The following is a 19,582-nucleotide window of genomic DNA, read 5'->3' on the forward strand; positions in this document are numbered from 1 at the left end:
AGCTCTTGCCTTTGACACCATTTAATTGATGTTGCCTGGCTCTTTCACTTCCCAAACAGTAACTCCAGGCCAAGTTTTTACAGGGGTTACAGCCCTCTTTGCTTTACCTTAGTGCAAACCACGTAGTTTGAACCTGCTCTGCATGATTGGAAATTTATATTGACGGATGTTCCCCTAAATTACAAAGTGCAATTAACCACTGATCTTGAGTGTACCAGAGTTTTATTTTTTATTAAAACTTGAACAAAAAGTGGACTGTCACGTTACCGACACTGGAGGCCTCGGAGCGTCTGCCTCTTCTTTCAGGAGTGCCTGGGGCCAGTCGCGTCTATGTTTTAAGAGAATATAAGAGCTAATTTTTAATTTAAAAAGATTTTGTTTAATATCTTACTAGAACTAAAAGCCCACTAACTGACCAGGAGACTTCCAACCTCATTGTTTTTGAGGTGGTATTTTCAGTGAAACCTTGATAAAAATGTGGGAGATAACTGTGTGTGTTGGGGGATGGGTACTGGGGGAAGCTAAAAAATGACTACGTTCTGGCTAGTTTTCCAGTATTTCTTTCTACGGTTGCTTCTTTCTCTTCCCCTTCTCCACTTTTTAAGGAATGGTGTTAAAAAAAAAAATGTACAGAAAATTAATGCACAGTTACTTAAAAGTTACAGAAACTGGAATGTTTTATGCCTGTCAGTAGAACAAATTAACGTGCAGGAGGGCGACGCAGTGACCCAGTGAAAACCCTCACCGTGGTCCGGTGGGGGGCTACGCATCCCAGCACGAGGGTCCTCTACGCTTCCAGCAGCAGAGCCACGCCTGCCAGGACCCATTTGGCCGTCTTCTCTTGGCTCCTCAACCTGAAGGTCCAGATGTAGTTGGGGCCCCTCGTTTTGATCCTGTACACAGGGCACGCATAGGTGTGCTTGGTGTCCTGTCTGTCCGCGGGGACGGCTCTCGCAAAGATGACGGGCATCGCCGACGTCAGCTCCTTGAGGCGGGCTTCAGCAATGGTTCCTGACTGGACGTCCCATCTCGCACCTGGAGAAAACACGAGGGTGGCAGTGGTGGGGCATGTGGGGACAGACCTGGTAATTGTTGTAGGCAATAAACGTTCCAGTTTTGTCACGTTACTGCTTGTCAGTGGCTTCCTTGCGGATCTGGCCTTTGAGGTATGAGAGGGAGGGCAAGATGCCTGCTATTCAGGTGCAACGCACACGCAGCAGGCAGACTGTTGCTCCCGTCTTTAACACCTACACTCTTTAAAAAAAGTAAACAGATTCCGTAACAATCCAGACCCACTAAACTAACTAGTTTGCTCTGCCTTAAAAAAAAAAGTGCATTTGAATGCTTATAGAGAGTATAAGAAATCTAATGCACCACATTCTCACCCCACCGCACCTTATCTTAGTCCAGTTTCATGTACCTCATCGACACCACCTGACAGGTCTTCAAACACTTGAACTTGCGGCACTTGGTCTAGAGCAGGGGTGTCCCACCTCTGGTGTGCAGGCTGCCGGCAGCCCAACACAAAATCGTAGATTTACTTAATCACAAAAAAAAAGTTTTATGTGTCGCAATATATTGACTGTGTAACCCAGAGACAACAAAAGGTTGGCCCCTGTCCTCCCCGCCCCAAACAAAACGTCTTGGTAAGGACTAGGGCAGAATTTCTGAAAGTGTTCTTCAGGCCAAGAGGAAACAAATGCAGGGCCAAATGAATTTGGAAAACACTGTATATTCCTCCCAGTCCTGTGCCCTTGAGATATTTACAGTCTGCATTGGCATCTTAAAGGCTTGGAGAAATCTTGCAACAAAACAGTGAAAAAAGTAGATTTTGAACCAATTGCAAGCAAAATAAATTCAGTGTAGATTTTAAATGACCCTCAGTATTGAACATCAGATGTGTACACAGATTTAAGTGAGAGCCATCACCCCAAATGCCTTTCCCTCTGGCGTGCACGTGACACAGATCCTCATCTAAATGCAAGAGGAAGTGAGGTAAAGAACCACTCATGGGAGTGGATCGTGAGCGAATAAAAACGGGGCAAATACTTGAACTGAGTAAGGAAGCCCTTAATTGAATAACGTACTCCGTGGAGTGTCTCACCTTCCATGAAGAGTCCGTGCAGATAAGCACCTTCCCGTGGCGGGTGGCCGTATTCTTCCTTGGCTTTTTTGGTCACATCAACCGTCAAGCACATTTTATCCAGTGGCCATGCATTTTTTCGAGCCATGGTCTGCATGATTGCTTTGGGAGGAGAAGGGACAGGAATAGTAAACTGCATGGAAGGTTCCCGGGAGCCACCAACAAGCTGAGCGCCTAACTGAGGTGGGCTCCTGTCCCGCAGGATGTTTTGGCTCCCGGGTATTCGCACGTGGCCGCGTTAGAACAAGGGTTGGCAAGCCAAAGCCTTCAGAGCAACCTCAGCTTTCAGAAAGAAGCTGTTACTGCAATGGCCATGCCCATCTGGGCAGCAGCGCCGTGGCGGGGCAGAGCCCTCATGAGGGAGGCTGTGCACCCCTTGGCCAGAACTAGACGTTTGCTAGCCTGGGCCATGGCTTCCCTCACTGGGCTGCTCCTGGGCCTCCTTCCCTTGCTCTTCTGCCCAGAGTGTTACTTCCTGTCTCTCCCACTCCTTTTCTGTATTGGCTACTGCCTGAGGCCTGGGGAGCAGGGCCGGGAGAGCAGTCACAGCTGGAAGGATTTCCGCTGGGCGGGGGGGGGGTGGCTCTGTGAGCAGCAGACCTTACCGGTTAAGAAGGACTGAGGGTTGAAGAGGCCAGAAAGCCACACCACAGCCGGAAGGGCAAGGTCTTGGGTCCACGTCTCCAGTTCTCGGCATCGCAAGAGGAGGTCATTAAACCTGGTTAATAGAAGGTAGGAAGAAATAAGCTTGCTTTTTTAGTAATATAGAAGTTTCCCAATAACTAGTAAAGCCATTACCTAATGACTTGCAGAATGTCCCTTTAAAGGGCTAGTTTTTTTCCTGGTAGGAATTTCGTATCTTAGAACCATCAGAGACAAACACTGGGGAATCTGGAAAATTTGTCTCCATTATTCAACTATTTAGATCCTTCCAGCGCTATGTGATGACTATACACAGGTGCCAAAAGAGAACATGGAGGTACTTAAGAACAGGGTGCGTGGGAACACACAAGGAAGGCCACCCACGTATGTCTGGGGAACGGAGGGGAAGGCTACTGTGGTCGTTACTAGACCATAGATGCCTTCCCAAGTGGCAACATTTACCCGATAGCAGGAAAGGTTATTAGTAATTATCAAGTTACTTTATCCACTGCATGCTTGTGGTTTAAGAAACTGCTGTTTTTATACAGGTCCTTGCATCTCAGCTGCAAAGGTAGGAAATGCCTGTAATTTACCTATGAGGAAGCTGGCTCACAGAGGCTAAGGGAAAAAACGAGCTCTGGTAACACTAGGAGACCTGTGAAACCTTGTAATGTGGGTTTAAGGAGGAACATTACAAACTGGAGACACGGAGCACGAAGAAGACAGCCCAACGAAAAAGCCAGCAAACAGTTCACACGGGCCAGCCCTGGAGTTTTCTGGGACCTGGTTTGGATCAGAGCGGCAAAGGCAGCAGGGCCGGAGGAGGGCTCATCCCCGCACACCAGCCCTGTGGGGAGGGGCGGCCTGAGACGGGGAGGTGGAGGAGGAAGGGCTCTGAACGTTCCCATTCAAACGGGCCACCAGAAGCGAAATTCTTGCCCACTTAGAACACAGCGCTGTGCCCTGCCCACGTTGCAGATCCCTGGTTTAGGGCAAACAGACTTGAAGATAGGTATCACAGAAAGCAAGGATGGCAAACGACTCACTCAAAAGGTTGCCACAGAAGATAACTATTACAGCCAAACAAGTTTTTAAATAATGAATTGATTGGGTTAAGAAAAAGGAAATTAAGTTGGAAGATCTCAGAAGTGGAAAAAAACACTGATAGAAATGGAAGCAAAAAGCGAAGCCGCATAAGGTAGAATAATTTTTAAAAGCCAAAAAGAAATAGTGAAAGATGAAAGTTGGAACAGCATATATTTACTAATACAATTCTAGAAAATTGGAGTTCCTAAATTAAGAATATGAATATGTATAATCAAGGACATACTGCGTTTCAAGAAAACTTGGCAACAGAATATTCAATACTATGATATGTCCTATTATAAACTGTGAAGATAAAGAATGCCCTAGTCAGGGAAAAACATGAAGCCTTTTATAAAAGGAAAAAAAAAATGTCAGCTTCAGATTCCTCCACAGCAGCATTTGATCCAAGAATAGGGCAATGCCTACAAAACCCTCCAGCAATGCATGGGTTATTTTTTTTTTAAACTAGCTTAACTGACATGCTAGTGTAAAGAACTGATTATGTGGCATGAAAAATTACCAGCACATCCAACAAATGGGAAAGTTGATAGGAAGTAAAAATAAGAGACTACTGAAAAAAAAAAAAAAGACTCTGAAGAAGTATGTTTTAACTCCTGAGAATGAAAAAGAATAATAGTCATAAAAACAGAAAACTAGGTCAGCTACCTTCCTTGCAAACACCCCCCCGCCCAATATAAATAACTTGGAACTGAAAATTGATTTGGGACAATTAAATTTTTAAAATAAGAGGAGAAACATTAGACCAGAGACAACTGAACATACAATGGCGATCACCCAGAACTAACAAAATCAACCAGAATACATTAGACAGATAGATTGCAAATACAAGTGTTCAGGTAGGTAAATACAATGGAGAGAAAGGGGAAGGCAAATTTTGGAGACATAAGGGATAAGAATTTTTCAGAGTGGAAGTAAAAGGTGAATTCGAGTTCATAACATCACACAGTACCAAACGGTACATTTTTAAAAGTCCACTACTAAATAGAGTAGTAAAATTGTAAGACATCAAGGATAAAGAGAAAAACCTTAACTTCCTAGAGAGATTGTATGAGTTGTGAAGAAATTACAAGTGTATTTAAGAAGGGACCCATCAGCTCTAATAAATGTCAGAGGACGCTATAATGACACTCAAATTCTGAGAGGAAATAATCGTGTTCTAGAATTCTACGTTCAGGTAAACTATTAATCAGGAGCGAGAGTGCAGTGAAGAAGACGCAGACACAGAGAATACCATTTACTCCCCACCACATACAACAAAGGCCTGGTATAGTTCCCTCTTAACAAAAAGAAAAGGGGTCCAGAACAGAGGAGGCCAGTTTGAGATGCAAAAAACAACAATGTCTAACTACTCTGCTGTACACCTGAAACTAATGCAATATCGAAGTCAACTGCAATTGGAGAATTTGAAACAAAAATAGACAACGTGGAGAGCAACAGAGTTGAGAGAAGAGAGCAGCCAAGCGCTGAAGACCTAAGCACCTGGGTCAAGCAAAGTCTGAAGCTGGAACTACCTTTGGGCTTTTCAGTCATCCAAGCCAATAAATTGTTTTATTTAGACAAAAAGAAAGAAAATGAGGTATATAATGATATGAAAGCAAATTCAAGTTGCCTCCCATGGCCACAATCACTCAAGGACGGGGTTCTATCATCTACATTTTTCAGATGATAAGATGTGAAATTAGGTCAGGTGCTTTGTCCAAGACCGAACAGCTCATAAGTAAGGTGCTGAAATGAAATCTTGCTCTGACCCTGACCTTTAATTGATTTTTTGCCTTTGAAGCAACACCACTAAGGCAACTTTCATGAAATGAAACCAGTGGTAGTTTGCACACTTAACGAGTGCATTCGCAAAGCACAATTTTTATAGCTCTTACAGGCTGAACAATAATTCAGAACGGTGAACTGGCACCGAGGCAGGCAAGGCCAGTGGGGGCCAGGCTGCGGCAGCTTACCATTTGGCCAGGCCGTAGGTAGATGGGCAAGCCAGTCTGCTCCAAGTGTCTGGAACGGTGTCATAGCTCAACGCGGACTGCTGAGCTTCCACAGCAAGAGACGGTGTCAGCTCCCCCTTGCATGGAGAAAAAAGGCCACCTAGTGACTACCTTCGGATGTGGGGAAGCTTCCCCAGCCCCTCTTCAACTTACCTTCAAACCAAGGTCTAACTGCTGAAGTGACACGCGGATTTCCCGAAGGAGAATATTCATCCTCTCACATTCTTGGAAGCAAACAAGAACGTAGGGGCTTCTGTGTGAGGTTTTTTGCATGATATCTGCCATGTTGAACTCTTCTGGGAGTTTCTCCAAAATGTCATCCAAGATATTCTTAACCTTAAATCATCAATACACAAAGATTTAGCTTCTTTTTATTTCATTTTTGGTCACAGTGGCTATATATTTTTTCTACATATTTTTTTAAGTCCCGGAATGCATTATACAACTTCCAAAGATCTTGCTAATGCATATGAAGGACACCTCCTCATCCCAGGAGGTGGCCGAGGGGCATCGCCGGCCACATTGGCCACCTTCTGCATCGAAGCAGCCTCCTCCCTTTAGATCCTGGCAATGGAGCTACGATTCATTTGCGGTTCATTTACCGTTAGCATTTAGGGGCCAGAAGAACTGTTATCAACTATATTTCACTTGTATGTAAACACAATCGAAGTAGAACCCCCAACATGAAGATACATTACATTTTGTAATGCGTTAATTTAGTCATTTGAAAAGTCACCTGAACCAAAGGTGTTCTTTAAGCTTGAGCTAATTCTGGTGATTCTGTGAGGCTGCCCTCTGACATACCCTAAAATTTTGGGAGCAATTTGGTCAACATTTTCAACAAGAAAGGCTCTATCTTGTATTAATGCTGCCCTGAAGACAGAAGATTTATACATTGGAGACATGGATGTGTTCGTAGTTCTCCAATGTGCATATTTGTTCCCTGAACTGTGGGAAACCAATGAATACCCAAGCCTGAGTAGTATCGCTTGTCTTCAGCCTCAGGCCTCCTGCCTTCTTTCCCTGATTTCTCAGATTACTGCCTGTGGTTCTGATGCCATGTCTGCAAGTTGCTTTAGCACCCTGGCAGGTACATTGTCAGGTTCTGAAATCTTAAACGTATTTACAACAGTGGCAGAGAGTATGAAACCGTGTAGTGGAGAAGCTAGGTGAAAGAATGGCTTTTGGAATCAGCTGGAACTTGGTCTCCTTCATTGGCCCTCTCTAGCTATTTGGCCTTGAGATGTCACTTAAGCTTATCTCTGAAACAGAGATCTTGATACTACTCAGGGCGCTTTCCTCAGAGCCTTGCAAAAGTACCCGATAGATGGTTGTTGCTACAATCTGTTTGCCTATCTGGGGTGCTGAGGCATCTTTACCTCATTTGCTTTGCATTTTCTGGTTTAATGATCAGCTTCCTTATTGGAAGGACTGAAATCCAAAAACTAGATGAAAACCTCATCTACCTCTCTGTTTCTATTTACAACTATAGCTTTTTCTCAAATGGATGTATTTTTACCTGTCAATCTTCTTTTAAAAAATATTTCACATAGGGAAGATGTTAGTATATAGGATATAACATCTTACAACAAATACTACAGTTTCTAAATTACAAACAAGTTTTGGTCCTGGCCAGGTAGCTCAGTTGGTTAGAGCATTGTCCTGATACTCAAGGTTGTGGATCAGTCCCCAGTCAGGACACATACAAGAAGCAACCAATGGATGCATAAATAAGTGGAACAACAAACTGATGTTTCTCTCTCTCCTCCCCTCTCTCTCTAAAAATCAATCAGTCAATAAGAAAATTACAAATGAGTTTCTCAACCTTCAAGAAGTAATTGAAAAATTTCAAGAAATAATATTGAAAGTTCCTGGGACCTTACTATAATTAGATCTGATGGTTAGTGTGTTAACATTATATCTTTAGGTCCAGCAATTCCATTTTCTGAATATGAGTATTATGAGTGGATACCTTTGGGAATTACCTTTGTCTATTGACAAAAGACTATACAAGAATGTTCATGGCTGTGATGTACATAATGGTGAAAAAAATAGGAACAACCCAAATTTCCATCCTCCACAGGTTAAGGAAGTATATATTCATATAACAGAGTACTCAACCACTGGTCTATGCACAACATGGATGACTCTCACAAACATAATATGGAAGGGAAGGAGCCAAACATTAATGAGTACATACTATCTGTCTGTAGTATCTGAAGTTCAAACACTGGCAAAGCTAACCTGTGATGATAGAGTAAGGACAGAAAGTTTACCTTTGGGCTGGAGGAGGAAGAGTATATCAACGAATAAAGGGCATGAGTATCCTTATGGAGTACTGGAAATACCATATTTTGCCATGTATCATGTACTCCTGTGTATAACGCACATCCATGTTTTTATGTGCATTATACATGGGATTATTATACCCATTATTATACCCACGTATAATGCTCATCCTTATTTTCCCCCAAAAGTGTGCATTATACATGGTAAAATACGGTATTCTGTAGTTTGACCTGGGTGGTTACACGGGTGTATGCAAAGGTAAAAATCCACTGAGTTGTACACTTAAGACTAGTTCATTTCACTGTATAGACTTTATACCTCAATAGTGAAGCAAGACCCTGTACCTTGTCTTCAGTGGACTGGCCCAGCTCCTCGCTGACAAGCACATTGCTGGGCTGCATCCCCAGCAAAGTTCTGAAGAGAGTGTCGGACGTCGCCGTCAGGAATTCTATCTCTGCGTTTGGGTGCAGGCCGTATAGTGCTGGGCTTTCCGGAGGCAGCATCTCCTCTACGTACTGGTGGTAGCCTGAGTAATCCAGATTCGGTGGGGCTGCAAAACCTGGTGCCAGCAAAAGTTCATCTTCAACCTTCAGCCACAAAGGGAAGAGTGGTTATTCCGAACTAAGTGGGCAGCAGTCTTTGCTTCCTAAATACATCGAGAACGCTTAGAAGCAGTCCTGGCAGGTAGCAAGCTCTCGCAAATGTTTCACGACCCTTTCGTAATTGATCGTTCTGCTCTGAGTGTGGCACCAGGCTGACCCCCGGGAGGAGTCCCAGGGACACACTTGAAGCCTGACCCTAAGGAGACTTGGTCTGCAGTTTGCGTAGTACGTGCACACACGGGGAATGAACAGGAGCTGAACCACCCTGTTTATTGGTCACCCTGTCACATGCTTGAAGTCCTTGAGTCTCCCAAACATCCCCATTTTGCAGAGAGAAATCGAGACAGCGTTAACTTGCCCGGGCAGATGTTTGACTTTAATCTGAATTCCAAATTCATTCCAGTGTGACTCCATGGCCTAAGCTTCCCCAGTGTACACGCTTTCCATAGTACTGCCTCAACTCATGCTACATACAAATTTTATAAATTTGCAGTTATACGTGCACGTATTAAAAAAATGGGTGTAGAAGTAATATTTTATAGAGCAGTATATACTAAGTCAAATCAGTCCCCATGACTTTGAGCTTACTCAGCCAAGTCCGAGTTGCCCACCTAAAGATCCATAGGCCCTGGGACCGTTGCTGGCACAGACCAGTGCTCAGTGCAGGGCTGTCTAATGAATGACAGGCTGGAGTAATACAGCGCTACCACGCCCATCCCCTTCATTACGGCTGCGGTAGAGGGTAGATATTTCACACAGGGGAATGTTCTTAACCAAGGCAGAGAGTGAATGCAGCTCTTCAAAATGTAACAAAGGCATTTCTGGGTCTGAGTTTCTGACCAGCCAGAAACAGAGACTCAATCAAGCACTTAATATTTTCTAGTATGATCTCAGATTTTTTTTCTTGATTGCTCTTTTAGTTCCCAGGAGCTATTACACCTCTGTGTTCTTTTTCCTAGTCTCTCTTGCTGTAAATTCTGTCTTCACGCACTTTTAAATGTACAAGGGGATGCTACTTAAAAAAACAAAAACAAAAGCTATAGCCTAAAAAAATGTAGCTATTTTATGCCTAGATTTTCTAAATCACTTCCCAAAATTGGGGTTTGTTTCTGTCGTGGTTAAGTTATGTCATCTGATCACCTCACCGGTGCCTGGAGACAAGGTGGATGTCCACCAATTCTTATTAATAATGTGTACTGATCATTATAACCCACACAAGCCCTGGAAGTTTAAAAGATTCATACAGCCTACTCCTTAAGGAACTTAGTCAAGAAAGCAACTTTCTACGCAATCACGTCACCTGTGAGTAATGAGTTGGTCCCTTCCTTCTCAAACCTGCGATACCAGATTTCCCAGACAGCCTACGTCCTTAGAGCTCATGTACAGTTGCTGTCTGTGAATTCCAATAGGCATTTTAAATATTCGAGTCAGCACCTGCATTTCTATTTTGTCCTGCGAGGATTTTCAAGTTTAGCCTTTCATAGTGCCAGAAAGAGAAATCTTGACCCAATAACATGGCAACAGGGACTATCTTCACCCGCAGTTACCATGGTTTGTTTTAGTCACTTATTCACATTTTCTAGTCTTTCACATTTAGATATCAGAATTATCAAAATTTAAATTTCACCTGACTCAGGGTGACTAAAACAAAACTGTGCAGGACACTTAGACCAATATTATTAGTCTATGATAGACACATTAGCCAAACTAAAAATATGGGCACAAAATATGAGTGATAAAACCACAAGTTGGAATACACATTTGAAACCAAACCTCATTTCCAACAAACAAGGACTTGGGTCTTCCCTGTTAGTGTTCACTAAACAGTTGTAAAAAATTTTAAGAGACACAGTTAAATTGACCTTCAATGAAGACAAAAAGTTAAAAATGGTTTCAAGCAAAGAAACTAGCCAAAGAGTGGAAGCATTTTAAAATATTAAAATGCGATGGGAACTAGACATTTGAGTGTATACTCCTACAATGCTGGTTGGGTAATAAATGGCCCTTGCTTTCTGGAAAGACGACTAGGCGGTCTTTACAAACATGTGAGGGGTGCCTTTTGAATGTTAGGCAATGAGCAAAGCAAAGGAATACAGCAAACTCAAAGGAAAAGGCTTAAGGTTTATAGCCAGACAGACCTGGCTCAGTTCCCATCCCTGAACAGTTTGGTAGCCTTGCAAGTGACATCTTATCTGAGTTTCAATCTCTTTGTCACTAGAATGAGGCTCATACTAGCTTCTCACTCTGCCCCTGACCTCTGCCATCATTCGGAGAAATCAGCCTCTTTAAAGGTCGTGGCACCGCTGCCGTTTAGCTTCCCTGTCTCCATGGTAACCTGCTCCCAGGCCTCTTCTGAGGAGTGACTTCCAATTGTATTCAAGGGAAAGTGTCTGCCTGACCTGTGAAATTCTGCTCATTTAGAGCTCAGGCAAGACCAGGAGACTCAAAAGAAACACTTAAGTAATGGTCACATGGCAGGAAAGTATTTTTCCCCTGCATTGTTTAATGTTATTAAAAGTAGTAAAAAAGTAAACTGTCCCAATTTTCTATATTAGACCACACTACACTATGTTTTCTAATACACAATTACGTTACTTCTCAAAGTGGACTCGAGGAAGGTGACCAAAACTATGTCATGTTTTATGAGATGATGTCCTCAGGGAAACTGTGAACAGGAGGCTGTCCAACTGGGAGTAGAGATGACACGGTGTAGGGGCTGGGTGTCCAAGAAGTAACCATGTTATGGCCATGAACCAGGGCTCTTGCCCTCTGAGGGAGAGCAAGAGCATGAGAAAAGCGTGGCCACCACTTGGCTAATTCACTGTGGAAAACAAGGACTGAGTCCTTTTGCTGGAAATCACAGCCCTGGGCGTGAACCACATGGGTGCTGGTTCTACACAGAATACGGCTGGGAAGATGAGCAATGGGCAGAGGGTGCCTTTTCTCCCAGCTCCAGGGCAGGGGTGCTCTGCAAGTCCTTCCTCACAGAAGGAAGAACTGAGTTCTCAAATCACCACATTTTTTCTTGAGCACATATTTAGTTAGAAGTTAGGGATTAAAATTTAGAAGACTCTGGCTCCTCTGACCCTGTAGTGAGAATAGTATAGACTATATTTATTAGTTATTCCCTAATAACTATAGATTTTACTAATTTCAGAGTCCTCAAGTTGAAATCAACACACCTGTCTTCTGGCTCGATCTCTTGCCCATGATAACGGAGTGACCTGGGGCAAATCATGGTGCCTCAGTCTTTTTGTCTGTACAGTGGGGTAACAGTGCCCTGCCCTGGTGACTAAGCTGGTTGGAGCGTTGTCCCATACAGAAAACAAAGCTTGCAGGCTCCATTCCCAGTCAGAGCACATACCTAGGTTGCAGGTTCAATCCTTGGTCAGGAGGCAACCAATTGATGTCTCTCTCTTACAAGAACGCAGTAACAGGGTCAGCCCTGCATACATCACACGGTTATTCCAAAGACCAGTGAGTCAGTGTATGTGAGAGGGCTTCGCCCGCGCACACTCCCATGTGCGTAGAAATCACCTGGGCGGGCTTGTCAAAATGCAGATTCTCATTCTGTACATCTGGGATGCGGCCCATGACTTTGCATTTCTAACAAATTTCCGACTCCCTTGAAGGTGGGCCAGAAGGTACTCACAAAAAGCCAAGAATCCTTAATAATTTTAAGAATACGACGAAATTTTTAAAATTCTTACCAGAATTTTCTCCCCAGTGAAATGAATTTCTAAATATGCCTTACCAGAGATGGATTAATGAATTCTTCTAAATACATCCGACACAGTCTGCGATCCCAGTCATCTGTGATGTGGCCCCCATACATGATCTCTCCAAAAAGATACCGGAGGTCTTCCCACGGGACCTGGGGGGAAGGCACACAAATGTTCGCTTTTGGGCCCAGGGCATCTGCCGCAGAGTGCTCACCAGGTGGGAGGCATGTGCCTCTCCACAAGCCCCCGCCCCCGCAAACCCCCACCAACAGGAGCATTTAAAAGAGGTTCAGCTCCATAGCCCAGGGCTCAGAGCATTGGCCTTGTAAAGGAAGTTTAGAAAGTTCTAGGCTTCTGCACAGCCTTGAGACAATCATTTTTGGTGTGTTAATACATTCAGTGAAAACTCACTAGCACTAAGCTTCTTATGCAGATTTCAAAGCACACCAACTTAGTCCTAGAACATGTTATGCAGGGAAAGCTTACACGTTCAAAATCTCAGCCAAAAATTATGAGAGGGAATTGGCTCCCAGGGTCTTAGAGGAATGAAATGTTTTCACGGTCTGATTCAGGAAAAGAAAACCCACACAATTTGAATTGGGGGTGTATTTTGAATTCCTTCAACTCCCAAAACTTGACGCAAATAAATCCGCTTGCCACAGAGTGATTTGAGGACTTGTTGTATGGTCTGACTGGCCTACCCAACAGTTTAAGAGTTTTAACTAATGACTGTACCATGTTTTATTCAAAAAATCACTCCATCTCCTCTTATTTGGCTTAGCAGGGTTTGAAGGCTCTCTTTGCTACCCTTTGGCTTCCTCTGGGTTTGCAAAACATGCCAGTTTGCGATGAAGCCTTTCTAGACAGGAACCTTTGTACCCTTGGGGGCAATATACCGCCTCCCAACAGTTCAAGTAAAAACTTAATTATAGCCTTCCTTTGTTGCATGATGTGACAGAACAAGTAAAATTGCTTCAACTAGTCCACCGTACTTGCTCCAAGTTTATGTGAATTTGAATAAATGAACCTCAAATACGTCTTTCTTTTAAGCTGGTCTGATGTGAACAGAAAATAAAAGAGAAATGACTAGACTGCACTCCTGCGCTTCCTCTCAACCGACCCCACGGACAACCTTCCTATACAGCTGAAATGGATATCAGCAAAGGCTTCCTAATTTTAATTCTTATTCTGATTACATTTAATTTATGGCTGCTATACAGCTTACCATCTGATGTGTACCTCCTTCAAGACTAACAGCTAGGGGATCTGTCCTTTTTCATAACTGATTCTCTTTTCCCAAATCCTGATCTGTTTTTTTTCTTCACAGATACTGTCTTGAAAAGGGCATGTGTTAACTTAATTCACGGGTCCTTGTAACTTGGCTGGTAATGTGTAGCCAATGATTCAGGTCAAGACACCTGAGAGACGAGCCAGTGTGTTAAACGCCTAAGGCTGTACTGATCTGGAACAACACCGGGGCGGAAGCGACATGATTCCAACAGCCACCTGGTGTTGCCAAGGATGTGAGAGCTGGAGAGAAGCACACACGTCAAGTCCTCTCTTTCTCCTCTTCATTTCTATCTCATCGTGTACAAGATTCAGCTGACATAGGACCAAACTGAGGGTCAACCTCACAGGACAGTCATGAAGGACTTGGAAAAAAGTTTTAAGTGGTCCGTTTTGTTTTCTGCCGAGAACTATTATAGTAATAAACTGTATGTACAACATTTAAAACAAAATATGCTAAGGTGAACAGAAAATATTATTTTTAGAAGGGTCAAAATATGCTCAAGGTATGTATGCAGACTTACTTTCTAATTTCATAGATTTAAAAAAATGATGGATATCGAATATTGATCATCACATACCATATTAAGGCCATTTATTTTGGACACCATCACTTATTCAGAATGTGTTTCTTGGGAGGACACACCCGTGTCCTGTACCAAGTATATACGAGTACATTCTGATGGCAGTCAAGTCACATTTGAAGTCTGAGGAAACTTGGATAACAAAAATTATAACCATGGTTACCAAAAGAACATAAACAGTCCCTTATATGCAGAAAAATGGATGAGTTGTTCTAAAGGCCCTTTATAGAGAGTGTGGCCGAGAGTGCAACACCTGGTTGGCTTTGACAAATACATCTCGAATTTAACTTAATGGGGAAAAGTCCCCCTTATGAGAACTACGCCAGTAAATTCTTACAAATGGTTCCTTTTTGAAATCCAATTGTTGGGTTTGTAAGAGTTTACACAAATGTTCTTGATGAAGCATTGCCGTCCCCATCTGTAAAACACATTTTAGCTACGAAATAAAATCATTCATCTACTTTTACCTTCAAATCAAGGGGAACATTACTGAGAAAGTCACAACAAGGTGGCATCCTTAATACATAATAATGACATATGCAGGAAATGCACCATTATTTATCCTTGTGACGTGCTGTAAATTGCTTCCATCATCAGGACTAATTGTAGTGATTATTAATGCAGTGTTATGAACTGTCAGAATTGCTGTATGTAATTACATTTGTGCAAATGCTTCATTACCTGCCTAATGAATCTGGCATCTATGCACATGTAAACCACTGTTTTTGTTAACATAATGAAGGACATTTTTTTTTTTTCTTTGCACGAAGCTGCTGATGTAGAACTGGTTTGACCTATCTTACGAAGTTCGAGCGTCCACTGCGAGGAAACCTTTGGTCTGGTTTATTTTCACACTGGGCAGAAGATGCAGATAGAGTGTCAGCCATTTCAATAATAGCTTCCAAAGAGAAATGATGGTCCATGTTGATAGTGCCCAAAGACTGACAGCTTCAGTCCACTCCCCAGAAGAGGTTACCCGACCACTGGCACTTACATTAGGGTTTGCCTCTAAGTAGTTGTAGAGGACGTTGGCACAGATGGTCAGGTCTCCGGGACTGAAGGGATAGCTGCGACTCCAGCCCTGGGGGCCGAACCTCAGTCTCCCAGCCACACAGGCATGGAAATAGCACAGAGCAAAGAGGATGCTTTTAAACTCCTGCTCCTTGGAGCACATTTCAAGTGTATCCTGGGAAGAAAGAAAAACTTTTCATTATCCATCTGTATGGCTTCCGAGGGCAAGGGTCTGAGCTTTCAATAATCCTGAAAGGGACTTTGAGGGAGATTTAGAATAGAGCTAACACGCAGTTTTCAGCAGGGCTGCCTATCTTGTGAGAGCACCATCGGAGACTCCATTTGGCATTTGCCCGTCGCTGATTTAAGAGGAACACTTTTATTTTGCTTTAGTTATTCTTCTGAATGCTTCTAAGTTCACTAGAAAGTGAGACAAGTCATTTCGACCAGTAGTAATACTGCTTGACATCATTTCCCCCCCTGCAAAATTGTCCTAGCAAAAGCTTTATAACGAAAGGACATCATCTGAGTTTCGTTATTGTAGCCAAATATTGTTTAATACCAAATACTATTTGCCCCTGGCTTCATAGCAATATAGATTCTCTGGGCACATGGCCACCCATCAAAAGCCTATTTTCTGGCCACCTTTGAAGCCAGATGTGCAACAGAACCGTTTCTGCCAAGAGAATTTGAGCAGAAGTGATGTGTCTAACTTAGTCATTTAGTTAAAAGGAAATAGTTTTACCCTGGTTGTCACTCGTTTCCTTTTCCTGTGGGCGAAAAAACAATAATGATTAGACAATCATGGAAGCCACCGTTAGCTCTGGCGGAGGCACCCGTCAGCCTGGGCATGTGGCGGATCTCATGGGACAGGGCTGCCAGGGAGAGAAATCCCCTGCTTTGCATCACTACAATTTTGTGCTGACCATTAACTAATACAACCACCACAACAAATGGTTTCCTTCCAATGAACTAGAGGCCAAGTTCATTGTTGGGACTGTAGATTGGTGTACGGAAGATTAAAAAAAATATATGCCCTATAGGCTACATCTGTAAAATTGTTTTAAAAATTCAGAAGGAAAGTAGAGTCCTGGTATGCTCTATTGATAAGGTTATGGCCCCAACAGCCATAAAATTCAAAGGTAACTAAACTGCCATTTGATCTATGGCTTAAAGGTACTACTGTACCGTCTTCAGATGTGGAGTTCTGTGAGGCAGACAGAAAAGTCAAAAACCTTCAGCTGAGGTTGGGCGACAGCAGATAAGAAGGTAAGGCTAGATCTGCACTTTCCTGCCTTGTCCTTTAAAATGTCAAAGTACAGCCAGTCAACATTTAAAATGGATCCGAGAACGTGCGCCATCTATAGGGCTACTTAGCATCTTTGGGGTGGGAGCTCAGAGCTGATCTCCCAGGGGACTTCTGGTAAAAGTTGAAACCAAGACCAGAATTGTTCTCTGGTGCAGGACCAGAAGAGCTTTTTCATTTCTTTCTGTAGCACTTTCATCAGAGTCCAGGGCTACCAACCAACGAATATAGTTCTAAGATTGGCCAGGCCACATACAGTGTAGGCCCAACTAAGTGACTAGGCAATTTCTAGGTAACTTATGGGGTTTGGACATATCCAATCCTTAAAAATAACTTTTCTACAACTAAACATCAATAAAAGGCAAGCTTATGAAGGCAGGAAAGAGAAACCATATAACTAAGTACATTAATTCCACCTATATTTCATATAACTGACTTAGTTTTATCCTCACTGCTAAAAATATCACAAGCCAATGTCCATTTCATTGTGCCATTGGAAGAATATATAAATCAGGCTTTCCTAAGAAAAAGTATGAGTCTACCATAATATTCTGCATTTCAGGTCAGTCATATTTTTATAAAGCAAGTCATGGGCAAATAAATATCAGAAAGTATACAAGCAGCACTGGGAACAGAGAATAGGCATCAGCACATAAAAGTGTTGTATGCACACAGATGCCATTGTTACATACATGACAATTTGTTTTTTGCTGCAAATCTTACAGAAACAGAACTCTATATTCTTACTTTAAAAATCTGGTTCTCTGGGGATGAAAGGAGCCCAAACAATACTCCTTTATGACTCTTCTTCAAGAGGCAGATGCAACTGAGCTAAAAGAGGCATGTAAACAAGATCCTACAAAAAAAATGGTTCTTTACATCTTGGTCACTTAATGATCGTATTTACACATACATTCTGCAATGCTGAGGGTAATAAAGAACTAATAATGAACTTTGTTCAATATGAAGATATGTGTCAAAGTTTAGAGGTAAATTCTAATTTTGGGGAAAGATTAAAAAATACAGATTTAATTGGATTTGAAAATTAAAGAATGCAAAAACAAAAACACCCAAACAGAACAGTTAAGTTGCCTAGATCCTTTCGGTGCTTTACCCATTTAAGAAGAATACCCAGTCACAGGAGTGAATGGGATTCATTCACCTAACCCAAATGAGTACCAAATGGGTATCTTGCAGACTAGAGCCACAGCAGCAGCGCAGAACACCCAGGATGATTCAAGAGATTTGGGAAAGAAAGTGGTCTGGTCTGTCATATAGAACACTAATTGCTTGCCCTAAAATGTCTACTCACCAACTTTTAGCTGAGTATATGGCTACCCAGGAAAAATTTACTTTTCCCAGCTTCTCTTGCAGCTAGGTTAATGCAAAGTTTGAACAATGAGATAAAAGGATTGTGTACTAGCAGGAAACATCTTTAAAAGAAAGCAAACATGTTCCCTTTGTCATCTTAAAAAAAAAAATTTATTTTGGCCCTGGCTGGTGTGGCTCAGTGGATTGAGCACTGGCCTGCAAACCAGAGGGTCACTGGTTCAATTCCCAGTCAGGACACGTGCCTGCGTTGTGGAGCAGGTCCCCAGTAGGGGTCATGTGAGGTAACTGCACATTGATGTTTCACTCTCTCCCCCGCTCTTTTTCCCTCTGTCTAAAAATAAATAAATAAAATCTTTAAAAAATTTTCAAAAATATTTTATTTTACTTTTGATTTAAGGGGAAGGGAGGAGGGAGAGAGGGTGAGAAGCATCGACCAGTTGCATGTGCCCCAGGAACCAAAATGCAATCCAGACATGTTCCCTGACCAGTAATTGAACCTTGACCTTTTGGTTTCTGGGACAATGCCCAACAGAGACTAAGCCACTTGGGCTGAGCCCTTTTGTCATCTTTGTTCCTTCTTTCATCCCATTCTTGGGAACATTGATTTGGGGGCAGCAGCTCTCACAGCTACCTGAGACCATGGTAAGCGCACCCTAGAAATGATGGAATAGTAAAACAGTGAAGAAACTGGATTGTTGACAACTTTGTGTTGACATGTATGAGTCCTAAATGATCTACTTTCAGAAATCCCATATGGCAGAAATACTTTTTAACCTTGTTTAAGCCACTGCTTTTTTTGTACTCCTTCCATAAGCAGCCAACATAATTCTAACTGACAAAAGGGTGCTAGGAACCTATTCACAGATAGCTAGGGAGCACGGGCTGATTCCCATGAATTTCATAATCTGAATAAAATCCGCACCTTGTTTTCTAATATAATGACTTACCAGCTTTCATAAAAGACCCTTAAAATTTTTGTATTTTCTTGAAAGTTCTATTTTTGTGTTTGGGTTCGGCTAAAATAGGTTTGATGGAATAGGAAATTCATTTAGTGAATCATTTTGATTACCATTGATTTTGCTACTTATGATTAAATGTAGTCTTAATCTTTTTCACTAGATAAGAAATAATATTCCCCATGAAGTTCTTAAGAATCTTTCCAATAAATGTGAACTTCAGTTAATAAAAGTGGTTTTCCAGATAGGAACTAAAAGAACTGATATTTTCACAAATAAACTAGAATTGGTGGTTTTTAGCTGGACAAGGAATTCATTCACAGGTTTTGGGGGAATCTGTTTATCCCTGTGATTATATGCATCACAGTTTTTCCCTGGGGAGAGTGTCCAGAATTTTATCAGATTATCAGAGGGGCCCTTACCAAAGAGAAAAAAAAACTTAAGGACAATTGGGCTAAAGTATATTTGTTCATGAAATGGTCACTTTTCACAAATAAGGACAATTGTTTTAGGGAGTTAAATAAATCCTATTTCAAAATATCAAACTTTTATTTTGTACTTACTTTGAGAATATCATAAACAGGCAGAAATTATAAACTGAGGGACAATT

The 19,582-nt window shown here is 42.2% G+C and overlaps 1 protein-coding gene across 2 annotated transcripts in view; it reads right to left on the reverse strand.

Moving 5' to 3' along the window:
• Nucleotides 1-757: 757 nt before the first annotated feature.
• The window catches only part of DNAH11 (dynein axonemal heavy chain 11), a 251,134-nt gene continuing 232,309 nt past the window's right edge, over nucleotides 758-19,582 (reverse strand). For both annotated transcript variants that reach the window (XM_054564603.1, XM_054564601.1), the window contains exons 75-82: nucleotides 15,362-15,553; nucleotides 12,529-12,648; nucleotides 8,517-8,759; nucleotides 6,037-6,219; nucleotides 5,845-5,960; nucleotides 2,749-2,861; nucleotides 2,105-2,245; nucleotides 758-1,035 (exon numbers count right to left, since the gene is read on the reverse strand). In XM_054564603.1, the coding sequence (XP_054420578.1) occupies nucleotides 788-1,035; nucleotides 2,105-2,245; nucleotides 2,749-2,861; nucleotides 5,845-5,960; nucleotides 6,037-6,219; nucleotides 8,517-8,759; nucleotides 12,529-12,648; nucleotides 15,362-15,553 (1,356 nt within the window). In that variant the 3' untranslated portion in view covers nucleotides 758-787. The remainder of the gene's footprint in view (nucleotides 1,036-2,104; nucleotides 2,246-2,748; nucleotides 2,862-5,844; nucleotides 5,961-6,036; nucleotides 6,220-8,516; nucleotides 8,760-12,528; nucleotides 12,649-15,361; nucleotides 15,554-19,582) is intronic.

Source organism: Pteronotus mesoamericanus, unplaced genomic scaffold (genome assembly GCF_021234165.1).
Source record: "Pteronotus mesoamericanus isolate MK-2021 breed Mesoamerican mustached bat unplaced genomic scaffold, CSHL_Meso_final scaffold_85, whole genome shotgun sequence".
Lineage (NCBI taxonomy): Eukaryota > Metazoa > Chordata > Mammalia > Chiroptera > Mormoopidae > Pteronotus > Pteronotus mesoamericanus.